This window comes from Corvus brachyrhynchos, unplaced genomic scaffold, assembly GCF_000691975.1.
Source record: "Corvus brachyrhynchos isolate BGI_N302 unplaced genomic scaffold, ASM69197v1 scaffold1, whole genome shotgun sequence".
Classification (NCBI taxonomy): Eukaryota; Metazoa; Chordata; class Aves; order Passeriformes; family Corvidae; genus Corvus; species Corvus brachyrhynchos.
In genome coordinates this window covers 8,960,728-8,973,220 of record NW_008237222.1, presented here as the reverse complement: position 1 = coordinate 8,973,220, position 12,493 = coordinate 8,960,728, and the positions used below count along the sequence as shown (strand labels likewise).

Genomic DNA, 12,493 nt, shown 5'->3' with positions numbered 1-12,493 from the left:
CAGATATGAACAATGTACACCGTCTTTTTTTAAAGTCAATTTCAGATTGCTTGACAAGGCACAAGAATCTTGTGATGGAAATTGTCAACCATTTATTAGATAAAGAAAATTATTTTCCCGTCAGATTTTTTTATTTAAAATTATCTCCCCATCTCAAATAGGGTAAGAAGTGAAATCTGCATATGGGAAGATACAGGAAGATAAAGAATGGCTTTTCTGTGAGGAACTCACAGATCTTTTAGTAAAAAACAAGGAATTCTTACTACAGAAATGAGATGACTGAGGGGAATTTGAAAGAATTTGAAATAAAGTCTGAGCAGCATGGAGACAGCGAGTGGTTTCCTTCATTTATAAGACTTCAGACTACAAATGAGCAGAAGGCAGCTTCAAAACACAGAGAACGAGATGCTTCTTTCAAACACAACATATTTAAGCTGAATTCCTTGCTACAGGAAGTTGCAGATGTAAAGAGATCAAGGACAACCAATTCCACAGTGTGAAAACTCAAAGTGATCCAAGAAAGACAAAGAGGCAGGAAGCCCCCAAACTCTAAGTTAGAGAGGCCTGAATAACCATTGCTGAGAGTTGTGATAAAGAAGTTTGCTGTGCTTCTCTATTCTTAATCTTCAAAAGTGTATTGGTCACTGCAGGGGGTGTAAAATGTGTCTAGAAATGGTCTGAAACTGGAACAGCCATTCCCTGACAGCTTCTCACTTGAGTACTCCCTCTCCAAAAGAAGGACTATTTCATTCCTGGCTTGTTTCAGTCCCTCTGGGAGCACAGGAGTGCTTGTCCACAGACAGGTGTAGGATTCTCATCTGCAATGCCACCATACAAGGCTCCCAAATAAACACAGCAGACTGCTCACCTCTGGGCCACAGACACAACGTGTGCCTTCACACTCAGAAAGGACCCCTGAATGTTAACATTTAAAATCAAATGCCATTATGCAAGTACAAATATTCCCTCACCATATTTCTTTGAACTTTTTGTCCATGGATTCAGGAAGGATTTCTCTGAGAAGAATAACTTGAGTTTTCTAAAGCACTGAATAAATCATCTTATTTTAATTACCTTGTTCTTCCTAATACCACCAGTACATGACAATGTATTGGCTGTTTCTATAGAAACCAGAAGTGCAAGCAGCTCTACCAGTTTCTACAGCCTTTTTTCATATTCATATGCTATCCAGAGACAAATTCATTAGGGTCTCCTAAATACATGCTACTTAAAATGACTGCATCTCATCTGAAAGAAATTGCAATAGAATGTTTCCAAGGAAACAAATGCAGTGCATTTGCACCTATTAATTTTTTTAACTGTGCTTTAACAGCTTGGGCTTATTTCTTTATAAATTCAAGTATGGAGAAATAGCTCAACAACATAAAAAGCATCTCTTTAATCTTTTTCTTTTTAAGCATAAAGTTGTAGACGATAGTTGCAATTTTGCAGCTAAGTAATGTTCAGAGTAATAAACAAAGATGGGGGGAGGGAAAAAACCCTGTTGTTACTCTGCCTTGAACTCTGTTGTTAATAAAAATTTTGCAGTTCATTTCAAAACTAATTTTAAAAGCTTGAAATAGGAGCTTCCACCATTTTTTCTAGTTAATTTGTTTATCTTATCTCATTTCAAAAGGGGGAAATTCTGTGTAAATCTTCAAATTTATGTTTTCCTTACATTTGCCTTGACTTTATACTAATCTTTTTTCAAACCTTCCTCAACCAAATTTTGTTATTAATCCCAAATGGCTGAACCTTTATATTTCTTTGTACTCTTTCAATTTCTAATAAATCATTGTATTTTTCCTGCATAATATTCTATCCCTTTTTTTATTGATTGTGCTAGCACAAGACTTTCTGTAACAAACATTTTCCAAAAATAAAATAATAAATGCTGTCTCCATTTAGTGTCATGTCTGAAGCACTTCATTAAATTCCTCCCAGTCAGTTTTCTTTCTTGAGACACCCCTTTTAGCCAGTTTTCTCATTATACTGTACCTAGGTTAATTCCTTCCTTCTCCAGCTTCTCTAATTGCTCTGTCAAAGTCCAACATCATAAAGTGACATCAAGTAAACTTCATACAATCGACCTTCACTTAAATCATATAAATTTTTTTTATGTTTTTTATTCCTATATCTGTAACTAATCTTTCCTTCAAAGTCTGTTCTGTGGCTGTCAGGTCTTATTTTACTGGGTCTCCTCTAGTTGATGCCCTTCTTCTCTTTTCCTCCTTGTTTAACATAAGCAGTAGATTTGCATTTATGGAGGTCTAAGAGCTTCAAATAATGCTTTAGGATCAGAGCCACAGCCCTGTCACCTTCCACTTATTCCCTCTCCAGATTACTGTGTGGGGCTTCATTAGGACTTGCTGTTCTGACAGCGATCACAAATAGCTCTTGCCAGAGCTCCAAAAAATCTCACTAGTTTGTGACACTAGACACATGAACATCAACAGACAAGAGATCAAAACCAGACTCCATCCAACAGTTGAGGAAATTATTCCTCCATTTTTCATAGAGTCCAAAAAAATGTCAGTGATGTCCACTTTTAAAGTCCCTTGCATTTCTGTATGCACACAATAAAGAACCAGTTCCTGAATGCTTACAAAATGTTGTTTCATCAAAGCAGAATGTAAATAAAAGGTAAAATATGCAAATCTCAAAAATAATCATATGGATACATTTAGAAACTTTACATGAGTACATTCAGATGTAAGCTCTGACTGCTGTATGCCCTTTCACCAGAGCTAACAGCATCGCTGCTCTACACCACGCAAACCTTGCGGACACATGTAAATACATTGTTTCAATGCAGTTCAACCATTCCCCATATAATGAACTTCAGCTTCTTTAAAAGTATTTTCAGTTTTAGACAACTGCAGTTGTAGTCTTGCCCTGACAGTACATCGGTGTAAGCTTAGAAACCCAAATTAAAAAGAAAAAAAAAAAAATCTGTAGTCATATTTACTTTAATGAACACATTAAGGTCCTTATTGCTGAGTTAAAGGATACAACCTTTTGTTCTCTTCAGCATTTCAAGGAATATTAAAATTTCAGGTAGAATAAGTGGTTGGAATTTATTTTGTATGCTGCCTGAAAAGCTCATGTAGATCAGCCAAAATGAAGGGTGACTGTGCTGGCTAGTGCTGAACATCTTAAGAAATTCTTCCACAGCTCAGAGAAAGGAAATGCTTCTAAAATACATAACTACTTTAAGGTCTTGGGGTTATTGCACATTTCTTTTTACAGGGTTTTACAGGGTTTATCTAGGTTCAGCTCCGAGGTCCAAAGATCCCGTGGGGGCTGTTCAATATGATGCTCCCTCCTTGGTCAACACTGCAGATACTTTTTTTCAAAACACAGCAGCTCACTTCCAAGTTTTCTGGTCTTTTCATAAAGTCTCTATAAACATTCTTCAAATTTTTCATAAATTTAATCAATGTGTTATACAGTAATATAAGATCTCCAGAAAAATCTCTTTACCAGAGAGACAAAACTGCGTTTAACACAAACAGAAAGAAATACCACTATAATAAATCTCCACAGGCTATTCATCTGCCTCTTTTATTTTTTTTCAGGCTTTGATTACTTGTGTCTGTAATTTTGAGATGCTGGTATCCCTTACATTTCACTGAGCAGTTAAAAAGCTGTTCCATCCATTCATTTCTCTGAAGTATATTGCTTAGCTTGATCTCAAAGAATTAAACTCCCTTATTGTTGTTTCATTCTTTATCTTGCTTAATATGCTACATTTGAAACTATTTTACCTATTTGCTCAACAGAACAAGGATAGCAATAAGTATCTTTCAGCATTCCTCTTTTTTTTTTTTATATCTGCCTCTCTGATTAATAGCCTAGTGCACATTTCTGTCGTGGTTTAAACCCAGCCAGCAACTAAGTACCACACAGCCACTCGCTCACTTCCCTTGTACCATGAATGAACTGTCAAACTGAATTGAAAAGATTCATTTACACGTCAGCAAGGTTTGCATCGTGTAAAGCAGGGATGCTATTAGCTCCCCTAAAATTTCTCAGTGTTTTAGTAGCTGAGAGGCTGCCTCAAACCAACTTGATACATTTTCTCTGGGACTTGCATATCCAATTTTTGTACTACATTCAAATCACAAATAAATATTAGTAATTAATGCTCATAAATTCATGGCCCTGGTCAGAAGTACTAATTCTTTGAAATACCACTATCAGCTATCTTATGTCATTTTCCATCAGCAGAAAGCATCAATGAGGCACACTGGCATAAAGCAGCCCATTTAAACCACTGCATGTATGTGTAATTGGACAATATTTTTGCAATTTCTAATCCTCTCTATCTCTGTTATGCTTAATGTTTTGCTCTGAATTTCCACGAAAAATCCCCTTATTTCCTGATATGCAATTATCATTTCGCCTCACAGTTCATTTTAAGAGATGCAAGAGGATAGCTTGTTAAAACACAGGAGTACATCCTAAAGAGTGACCCCTGAAATTGAATTACCAGCGAATGCTGAAACTGAGTTTTCAATGTGCAATGAGTAACAAGATTCAGATGCCTGATTTAGGGTGTCCACTCTATTGACAAAATATGCTGCAAAGCCTGAAAAGGCTATCGGGAGTATGATGAGAGAAACAAAAAGAATTAGTAGTTCACCCACACATCATTCCAAGCTGAATGTCAGATTAACACACTTGAAAGAATAGCCAAAACAAGAAAATCTTGTAATGAATTAGGATGAAAGAACTTGAAAGGTAGAAAAGCTGTTCGTGTCAAAATTGAAAAAAGTGATAAGAGGCTTTAGACATCTATTCCAGTTAAGAGCAAATGGCACTTATAAGAACAGGATAAATTTCAAAATACTGGCCAGGACACTATCCAGACTTAACTATGGCTATAACTGCGTAAGATGGAAAAGATATGTGAATAAAGATAACAATATAAACTGAAAACAGGAGTATCTGAAGAATCCATTGAAATCCCCCAAACTAGGGAGCAGCCGACGTGACATACTGATGACACTGATAATTCATGCCTAACAAATTTATGGTTCTGTGCCTGAGAGTTTGAAATGTAACTACAATATTTTGCAGTAATGATGCATAGGTGAGACTAACCTCCATCTCAACACGTTTGTCTGTTCCTCGTTACTGCCTCATGTAAACTGTGTTCTCTCTATTTGCCTTCTCTCTTTTGCAGTTACACTGTTCATTGGTGAAGGACATGCTTCCCCTCTCCCGCCAGTTTTCAGGAACAGTTTCACTGAGAAGACTTTCCAAGACAGCCAAAGAGCAAACTCTAGTCCACAGACATGCACATATTTCTGTGGGTGGCCCCTTCTGCAGAACACCAGGCTGAGGTGGTTGGCAATATTTGGCAATCACAGCTTGGGATGCTTGTGCTGCTTTGCAACCTCTGTCCAGGTTAAGCATCATGTGCTGTTCCATGCCTGCTCCTCTTCACAAGGAACTGCATTCTGAATCTACTTTTATGCAGGTCTGAACTACAATCAGGTTTGCCAGACATATCAATTGACAGTTTAGCTGTGGTTAAACTGAGGCACTGTAAGAATTTAAAACCTAAAAGGAAGGAGCTGCTTTAAGAGACACACATTTACTGTCCTCATTGCTTGGAAGACAATACTGTTTGATACCTTGATTGGTGCCAAGGGAAAGCACTACTGAAATTCAGACAATTCACAAGTGGGAAAAAAGGGCCAAGAACAGCATTTTTCAATCCATTTGTCTTGGTGACACTGTGACTGTTCAAAGATAACACCAAAATACTGCAGATTGGCAGAGACACTAACAATGGGAGAATAACAGACCCAGGAGACAACTCAGAACTAACTTATGTAGCACAGGCACTAACATCTGTTATCTAGCCCCTTAGTTCTACTTGAGTCAGTGCCAATTTTGCATAGTCTTCAGATCTTGTCATCACAATCTCTGGTATCAGAACTGCTGAAAAAAAATCTTAATCAAGCATAAGTCTTGGACTGTAAATATCCATTATAAACAAATCTTCTGTTTCCTTGAAACTGAAGTGCCTTCTTAATTCTCAATATTGGAGAATGTGTTCTACCACCTCTGAAAAATTTCTAACATACTCCTCCACAACCATACACAACACCAGCACCGTCCAGACAGGCACATTTTTGCAACATGTTACTTCAGCCATTTGTTGCTGTAGAACAGAACCAGTTATCATTTTCCATCTGGAAAGACAGGGCACTCTAGACACACACAGGCTGGAAGCATTGCCAGTTTTGGCATGACCACGCTCATCAATCACAATTGATTTCAAATCTATAGAAAAATCACCTTCACAGATTCTCAGAGATAATCATTTAAAGATATGCACAGGCACAAAATCCATCATAAAGAAACATCATGGGATGAAAGAATTTCTCTGGCTTTGTACACAGCCAGACTATCGCTTGACTTTGTGTATAACTACACAAAGATTATTGGATTAGACTATTATTATTTTTATTATTGGAAAAGATTATTGGACCAAGTCAGAACACCTCTCAAAGAATATTTTGCCACATACATCTGCCATCTTCTCCTTGACTACAGTCAAAGACCCCAAATTTGACATAACAATCAACAATCTTTAAGCCTTAAAAAGATGATACCCATTGAGTTCCTGAAGCACCTTTTAAAAGTAGTTCAGCATACCATGACACACAGTGGGTTCTCCATGCTAAAAAGGACAGTGAAGTATTCAATTACAGACTGTACCTCCTCCCCACAATTAAGATCTACTGTTACGAGAATATCAAGAAAGAAAAACTGTATTCTCTATGTCATTTCCATGCTATGAAACCACTGCTCCTGCTCTTCAGGAGAAAAGACTTCTATTAGTCTTTCTTCAGAAGAAGAACAGGGAGAACAGTTAAAATGAAAAATCTCATTTCCTTTTTAAAAAGTTACATAGGTATTTTTTATTAAATGCATTTACATTTTGCAATTTAAAACTAGAACCATCTTCCTTCACAGACCTGTGCTTTGAGTATCTCTTCACATTCCTATCAAGGAAAACTAGCCATCATACAAGTATGATGGATGCAATAAATCCCATCCACAGCTTCCTACAAAGGTATTCATACTAACACTGTAACTCTGAAACTCACAGTAAATTTATTTTCATAGTAGCCTCAGATGTGGCAGTCTCAATATGTATTTACTAATGTTTTTCTTGTAAGAACTTACTCATGTGGTAGAGACCCTACATAATTAAATTCTTTTCTCAAACATCAGTGACAAATGCAACTGCAGCACAGGAACTAGATTGTTAGTTGCACAAGAATACTCTGACTAGATTGTTAGTTGCGCAAGAATACTCTGTGTCCTCAACAGAGCAACTCTCACAATTATTTCAGAGCTCTTCTGTTAGACCCCTCACACCTGAAACTCATCTCCCTACATCTCTCACCTATTATTCTTAGTGCATCAAAGGCAGAGACAAGGTTTGGCTATGCTATCTTACCTTTTTCAGGTCCCTTCTGACATCCTCAAGAACAAATAAATGGCTAACTATGATGAGCACGATCTACCCACGGAGAAATTCAAAGGAAAACAAAGAACTTTACAGTCCCTGCTTCTCCTTGAGCTGTTTGTGCATGAGGATCTTGCTTACCTTACACTTCTACTGGCAGAGTACAGCTCTGGTCTTACCTGAGCTCTGAATGGCAGCTGGGAGCACATTGTTCTTTGTGGTTCATGATAAAGTAAAAGCAGAGGCATATCACACCTCTGTGGCCCTTCAGGAATGTAAAAATTGCTCCAGGCTTCTATACAAAAGGTACAGGCACACATATCTGGACCCACATGTAACAGCTTGAAGAGCAAATTAACTCTACTGCTTCCTAGTACACAACTGCTTTTCACAATCCTGAAGTGAGCCATTGGCTTTGTTTAATTCAATTCGATGTTACTTATATCTACAGAAATAAAAAAAATAATATTTCTGTGTACAATGATCCTTATAGCACTTAAAAGATATTACAGAGGTTCATATCAACGAATAGGAACACAAATGCAAATGCAAAATACTTCTGAATAACATTCCATTGAATGACCAGTAAGTACATCTTGCACCTTAGTAACACACAGCACACACAACCTAAGAAACACTCGGAAAGAGAAAGAGAAAAAAGATTTCATTTACCTTAGAAGTCCTTGTATCCCACGCTTTAACTTCTGGGCTGAACCCTCCACAAATGAAAACATTTGACTCTGTAGGGTGGAACTTCAGTGCACTGATCCTAAATTCTGTTTTGCTGCTAAATATCTGCTTCCCTAAAATCAAGTGACAAGCAGAGATTAAAATTTGAGCAGAAAATGAAATATGTTATTCATTTCAACTTAGTTTCAAAGATATCAAGGTTGCCAAAGGTGAACATGCTTATATCTACATATTTCAAATAGCTGGGGCTAGTCTATTTAATGAAAAGGAGAGACAACTCACTAATTTCTATCCACATGAAACTGCTCCTGCTCATGGGCCTCTGCACTACTGACTGCTTCCCACTGAAAGGAGAGAACAAGTGGTTCCCACACTAAGGAGAGGAGCTCCACTGAGGTCGCAACTCAGACAACACACAGGAAGAAATCTACGAATGTAATGGTTGAATGTTTCCCTACAGAGAAGCCACAGTCTTTTTTTCCAGTGAGACAAAAATAACTAGAACAAAAAATTGTCTGTACAGAAATAACACATCCCAATCTATATTACAACTTTTAAGTTGTTTACCTATCTTTCTGTGAAAGTAGGAGTGAAACTTCATCTTGAAAGTAGGAAATAATTTGCGTATCACCATATGAAGGCAATAGCTGTTCCCATGGATACACTGTTGCCAACATTTAATTGTGTACACTAATCTCCACAGGACCCTGTGGTTAGTATCAATTGGATGGCCTGCACTTCTGAACACAACAGAATTCAGCTAGGTTAATTTATAGCACTTTTTCACAGTCCGCTGCTTCCTGTCATCCTAACAAATTCATGACATTACTGTACATTCCCCGAAATAAAATTTTTGGAACAGCAGTATGGACCAAGATAAATATACCTGCTCACTTTCACAATAACAACTGTGATTTATATTCTACATATCCCATATAAAGATCTACATTAAATAAAGTTACTGCTGTAAGCAACAGTGAAGGAGATACTCCAGAAGTAAAACAAAAAAAAAAAAATCCTTTAAAATACTATGATAAAAGCTTCTTAAAATATTCTTTAATCTGCATTTTGTGCAAGGGTTGTCTTAAAAGAGGCTTTCTTAAACAATTGAAAATACTTTCAGCTAAAAACATTACTGACAGATGTAAACTCTTACTGTTAGGTGTACAATACTGGAAATCATTCAAATAGATTTTTTTATCATGATCTGGGGCCAATATATTTGATTTCATCATCAGTTGCATTTTCCTCATCTGCTGAACTCAACTTACACAGTCAGTAGGCTAAGATCTGTAAAATTACTTATTTATTAAGTTTAAAGAGGAGAAAAATTTTACTTCATCACACATGCTCACCAAGAGAAAAGGCAGGGAGAAGAGATTACAGAAAGCATATAAGAGAGGTGAGTGTTGTTCTATGTGAATTCTGGTATTTGTAGGGGATTTTTGTCCTTTTCAAATGATTCTCCACCAATTGCCTGCGCAAGATCTAAAGGGCCGCTCTGTCACTACTAAGTGAAACATTTAATTTCTTCAATAAGTTCCTTCCCCAAAAGGACAAAAAGTCATAAGGGAGGCAGAGATTTTCTCCACAAATCATATCTAACAGTGACCATCTCTCGCCATGGGAGCTTTCAGTACCCCAACAGCTACAGGGGAAAAAAAAGACTCCACAGGGAGTGGAAGAAGGAAGAAAGTATTAAAATCATCAGTTATAGGAACAACAAGATATTGATTGCTCTCAGGTACACCACTGCCAGGCATCATTTGGGAGGGCTTAACAAAAGCCACATACACAGGCATCTTACTCTCACCCACAGCACTTGAGAAAATACTGAATTAATCCTTGCAGGCCAACTGCTCAGTTTAACAGCACTTTGCTCCCAAAGGAATTTGTTTCTTACTAGTTCCCAGCTTAATAAAAACTCTGGGAGTATAATCAACAGGTTTTCCATGGGACTGCAGCCAGAAATTAGCAAAAATGCCGCCTACCTGTACTAATCCTGTCACACAGCTTTATAAAGGACATCAAGTGATCGCTGTTCTCCACAAAGTGTGTTGTCCAAATGGCATTAGACATATCCAAACTGATACAGTGTAACTCATCATTTAAGCTTTCATCAAACACTGGCTTTGCTATGTGTTTACCTCCACAAGACTTCTCAAAACTGCTTTTTTCTATAATAAATACTTGTGTTCTCTAGCCTAAGACAGGAGAAAGTCTGGTAAAACACAAGCAAAAAAGACGTGCATTTAGTTCAAGATGCATTTCATCTACTAACTACACGATCTGTTACCTTTTCCACAGAAAGATTGATTTAACATAATTTGTTATTAATTAGTCCATTTTTCAGTCTCATTCCCAACTGCTTCCAAGTAATTTAATCATTCACCTGATATTTTCTCCAGAAACTAAAATGCTCTAATTTCCTACTCTGTTTCCCCCTGTTTGAAAGAGAAGTGGGCACCAAATTTGCCCTTTTCTTGTCTTCTAGAGGCTGCAATTTATCCAAAAGCTCTCAGTGACAGTCACTAACATAATTAAACCATAAGGATCTCAGTGTTATGAATTCTACATTACAGTGTAATAACAAAAAAATGAATGCAAACCTGAGCATCTTATTTACCTCTATACTCTTTAACCTCCTTCTTTTTCCTATTTTAAGCTGCTGCCTTACTATTTGATGAAGATATTAACCATTTTTTCTTACTTAAGTCAGAAACAATCACAATAAATTAATCCTAAAAGCTCAGGCTCTCCAATTAACACTTTGAAATACAACGCTCTCTCTTGTTGTCTCACTCCCCAAAGTGAAATTCAAACATCTCTTTTTGGAAACTGAGTAAAGAGTGTTCTGAAGAGTCCGGTGTTATTAGGTGCATACATGAATTCCATTCTACTGCCATGTCACAGAAAATGAGCAAGACTGGAATGCAGACAGGCTGAACAGCAGCAGTTAACAAACTCAGAAGGGAAGGATCACAATGTTACAGAAAGGAAACACTCCTATTGTCAGAACTAAAATTTATTCTCGATACACTCAGAAATTTAGGAAAAATATCCATCTGAGAGATGGATCAGATCCATGCACAAGATGACATGGGGCAAATTAGTTCATGCAATTCAGTAATTTGAAACAATGAACTCAAATCTTAGCCCTTTTCTGTACAAAGTTTGCTTTGTGTATTATACTACTATGAGCAGAATTTGTTCTTTCCAGGCTGTAATCCTGCTATGATGGAACCTACCCATAGCTTGGGAAATCCAGCTTCAGTGTTTGCTATAATCCTCCTCCACCTTTCTGGAAATCATTATTTACAGTTACATATATTTTTCTCTACAATTACTCAGTTTATTAAAATGAAATATTCAAATTTGGGGGGCCTTATTTTATATATTGCAAAAGATGGCCTTTGAGGAGAAGACTCCCTTATCCATAACAGGTATAATTCAGCAAGTTTACATGTACCTTTATTGTGTATATATTTATTGCATTTTAGTTCCTAAGGCAGCATAACCAACTCATAGACTACAAAATCATATCTTCTGAAAATATCTTTGGCTAATTGAGGGAAAATCCATACCACATATCATTTTCCTGTACAAGGGGTTGTTATTTCAAAGCAGAAAGCAAATGTTTCTCTAAACTCTTAATTTTCACAATTTCAGTAACAATATCTACTATATCTTTTGCAGTGCGTTTTATGTTCTTTAAAGGCTTTAATTCAATTCTCCAAGCCTTAAAGGCTTGCCAGTAACATAATGGTAATATACACAGTATGGAAAAAAAAAATCTTTAAAAATATCTTGAGTATATGTTTCTGCTCCTTTATGCAGCAGCCTACTGTGAAACTGCTCAACTATGAAATCAGATGTGTTAAAGGCTATTTAATATTGTGAATTTTTCACAGAACATCGGCACAGTTATTCAGCACAGGATGCTTCTGTAACTGTGCTTAGTGGTCCTCAGGTTCACACACCCACCTGCATAGCCTAAAAACATTTACTCCCTTACTCTAATCTGTAAAGGAAAGTGAAGCCTGACACGAGCAATCTTGCTTAGCAAAACAGATTTCTGTCTGTGTTTATAAAAAGACATAAGACAATATATACAAAAATATTTCATTACAGTCACAATCTCTCTCATGCACAATAGTGAGAAAAAACATTAGATTGATCAGACATCATTTGTTCTTAACAAATCGATACCGTCTGTTACTTCTCCATTCTTGGTGTGCTTAAAAATGGCCTTATTATTTTTTCAAGAACCTAAGTTATATTGACTACATGTTTTTCCTATTTTTTTTCCCT

At 36.7% G+C, this 12,493-nt stretch overlaps 1 protein-coding gene across 1 annotated transcript in view; it reads right to left on the bottom strand.

Moving 5' to 3' along the window:
- Positions 1-12,493, bottom strand: part of WDR25 (WD repeat domain 25) — a 61,410-nt gene that overhangs the window by 9,262 nt on the left and 39,655 nt on the right. The window contains exon 3 of the mRNA XM_008629755.2: positions 8,165-8,295. Coding sequence (XP_008627977.1) covers positions 8,165-8,295 — 131 coding nt within the window. The remainder of the gene's footprint in view (positions 1-8,164; positions 8,296-12,493) is intronic.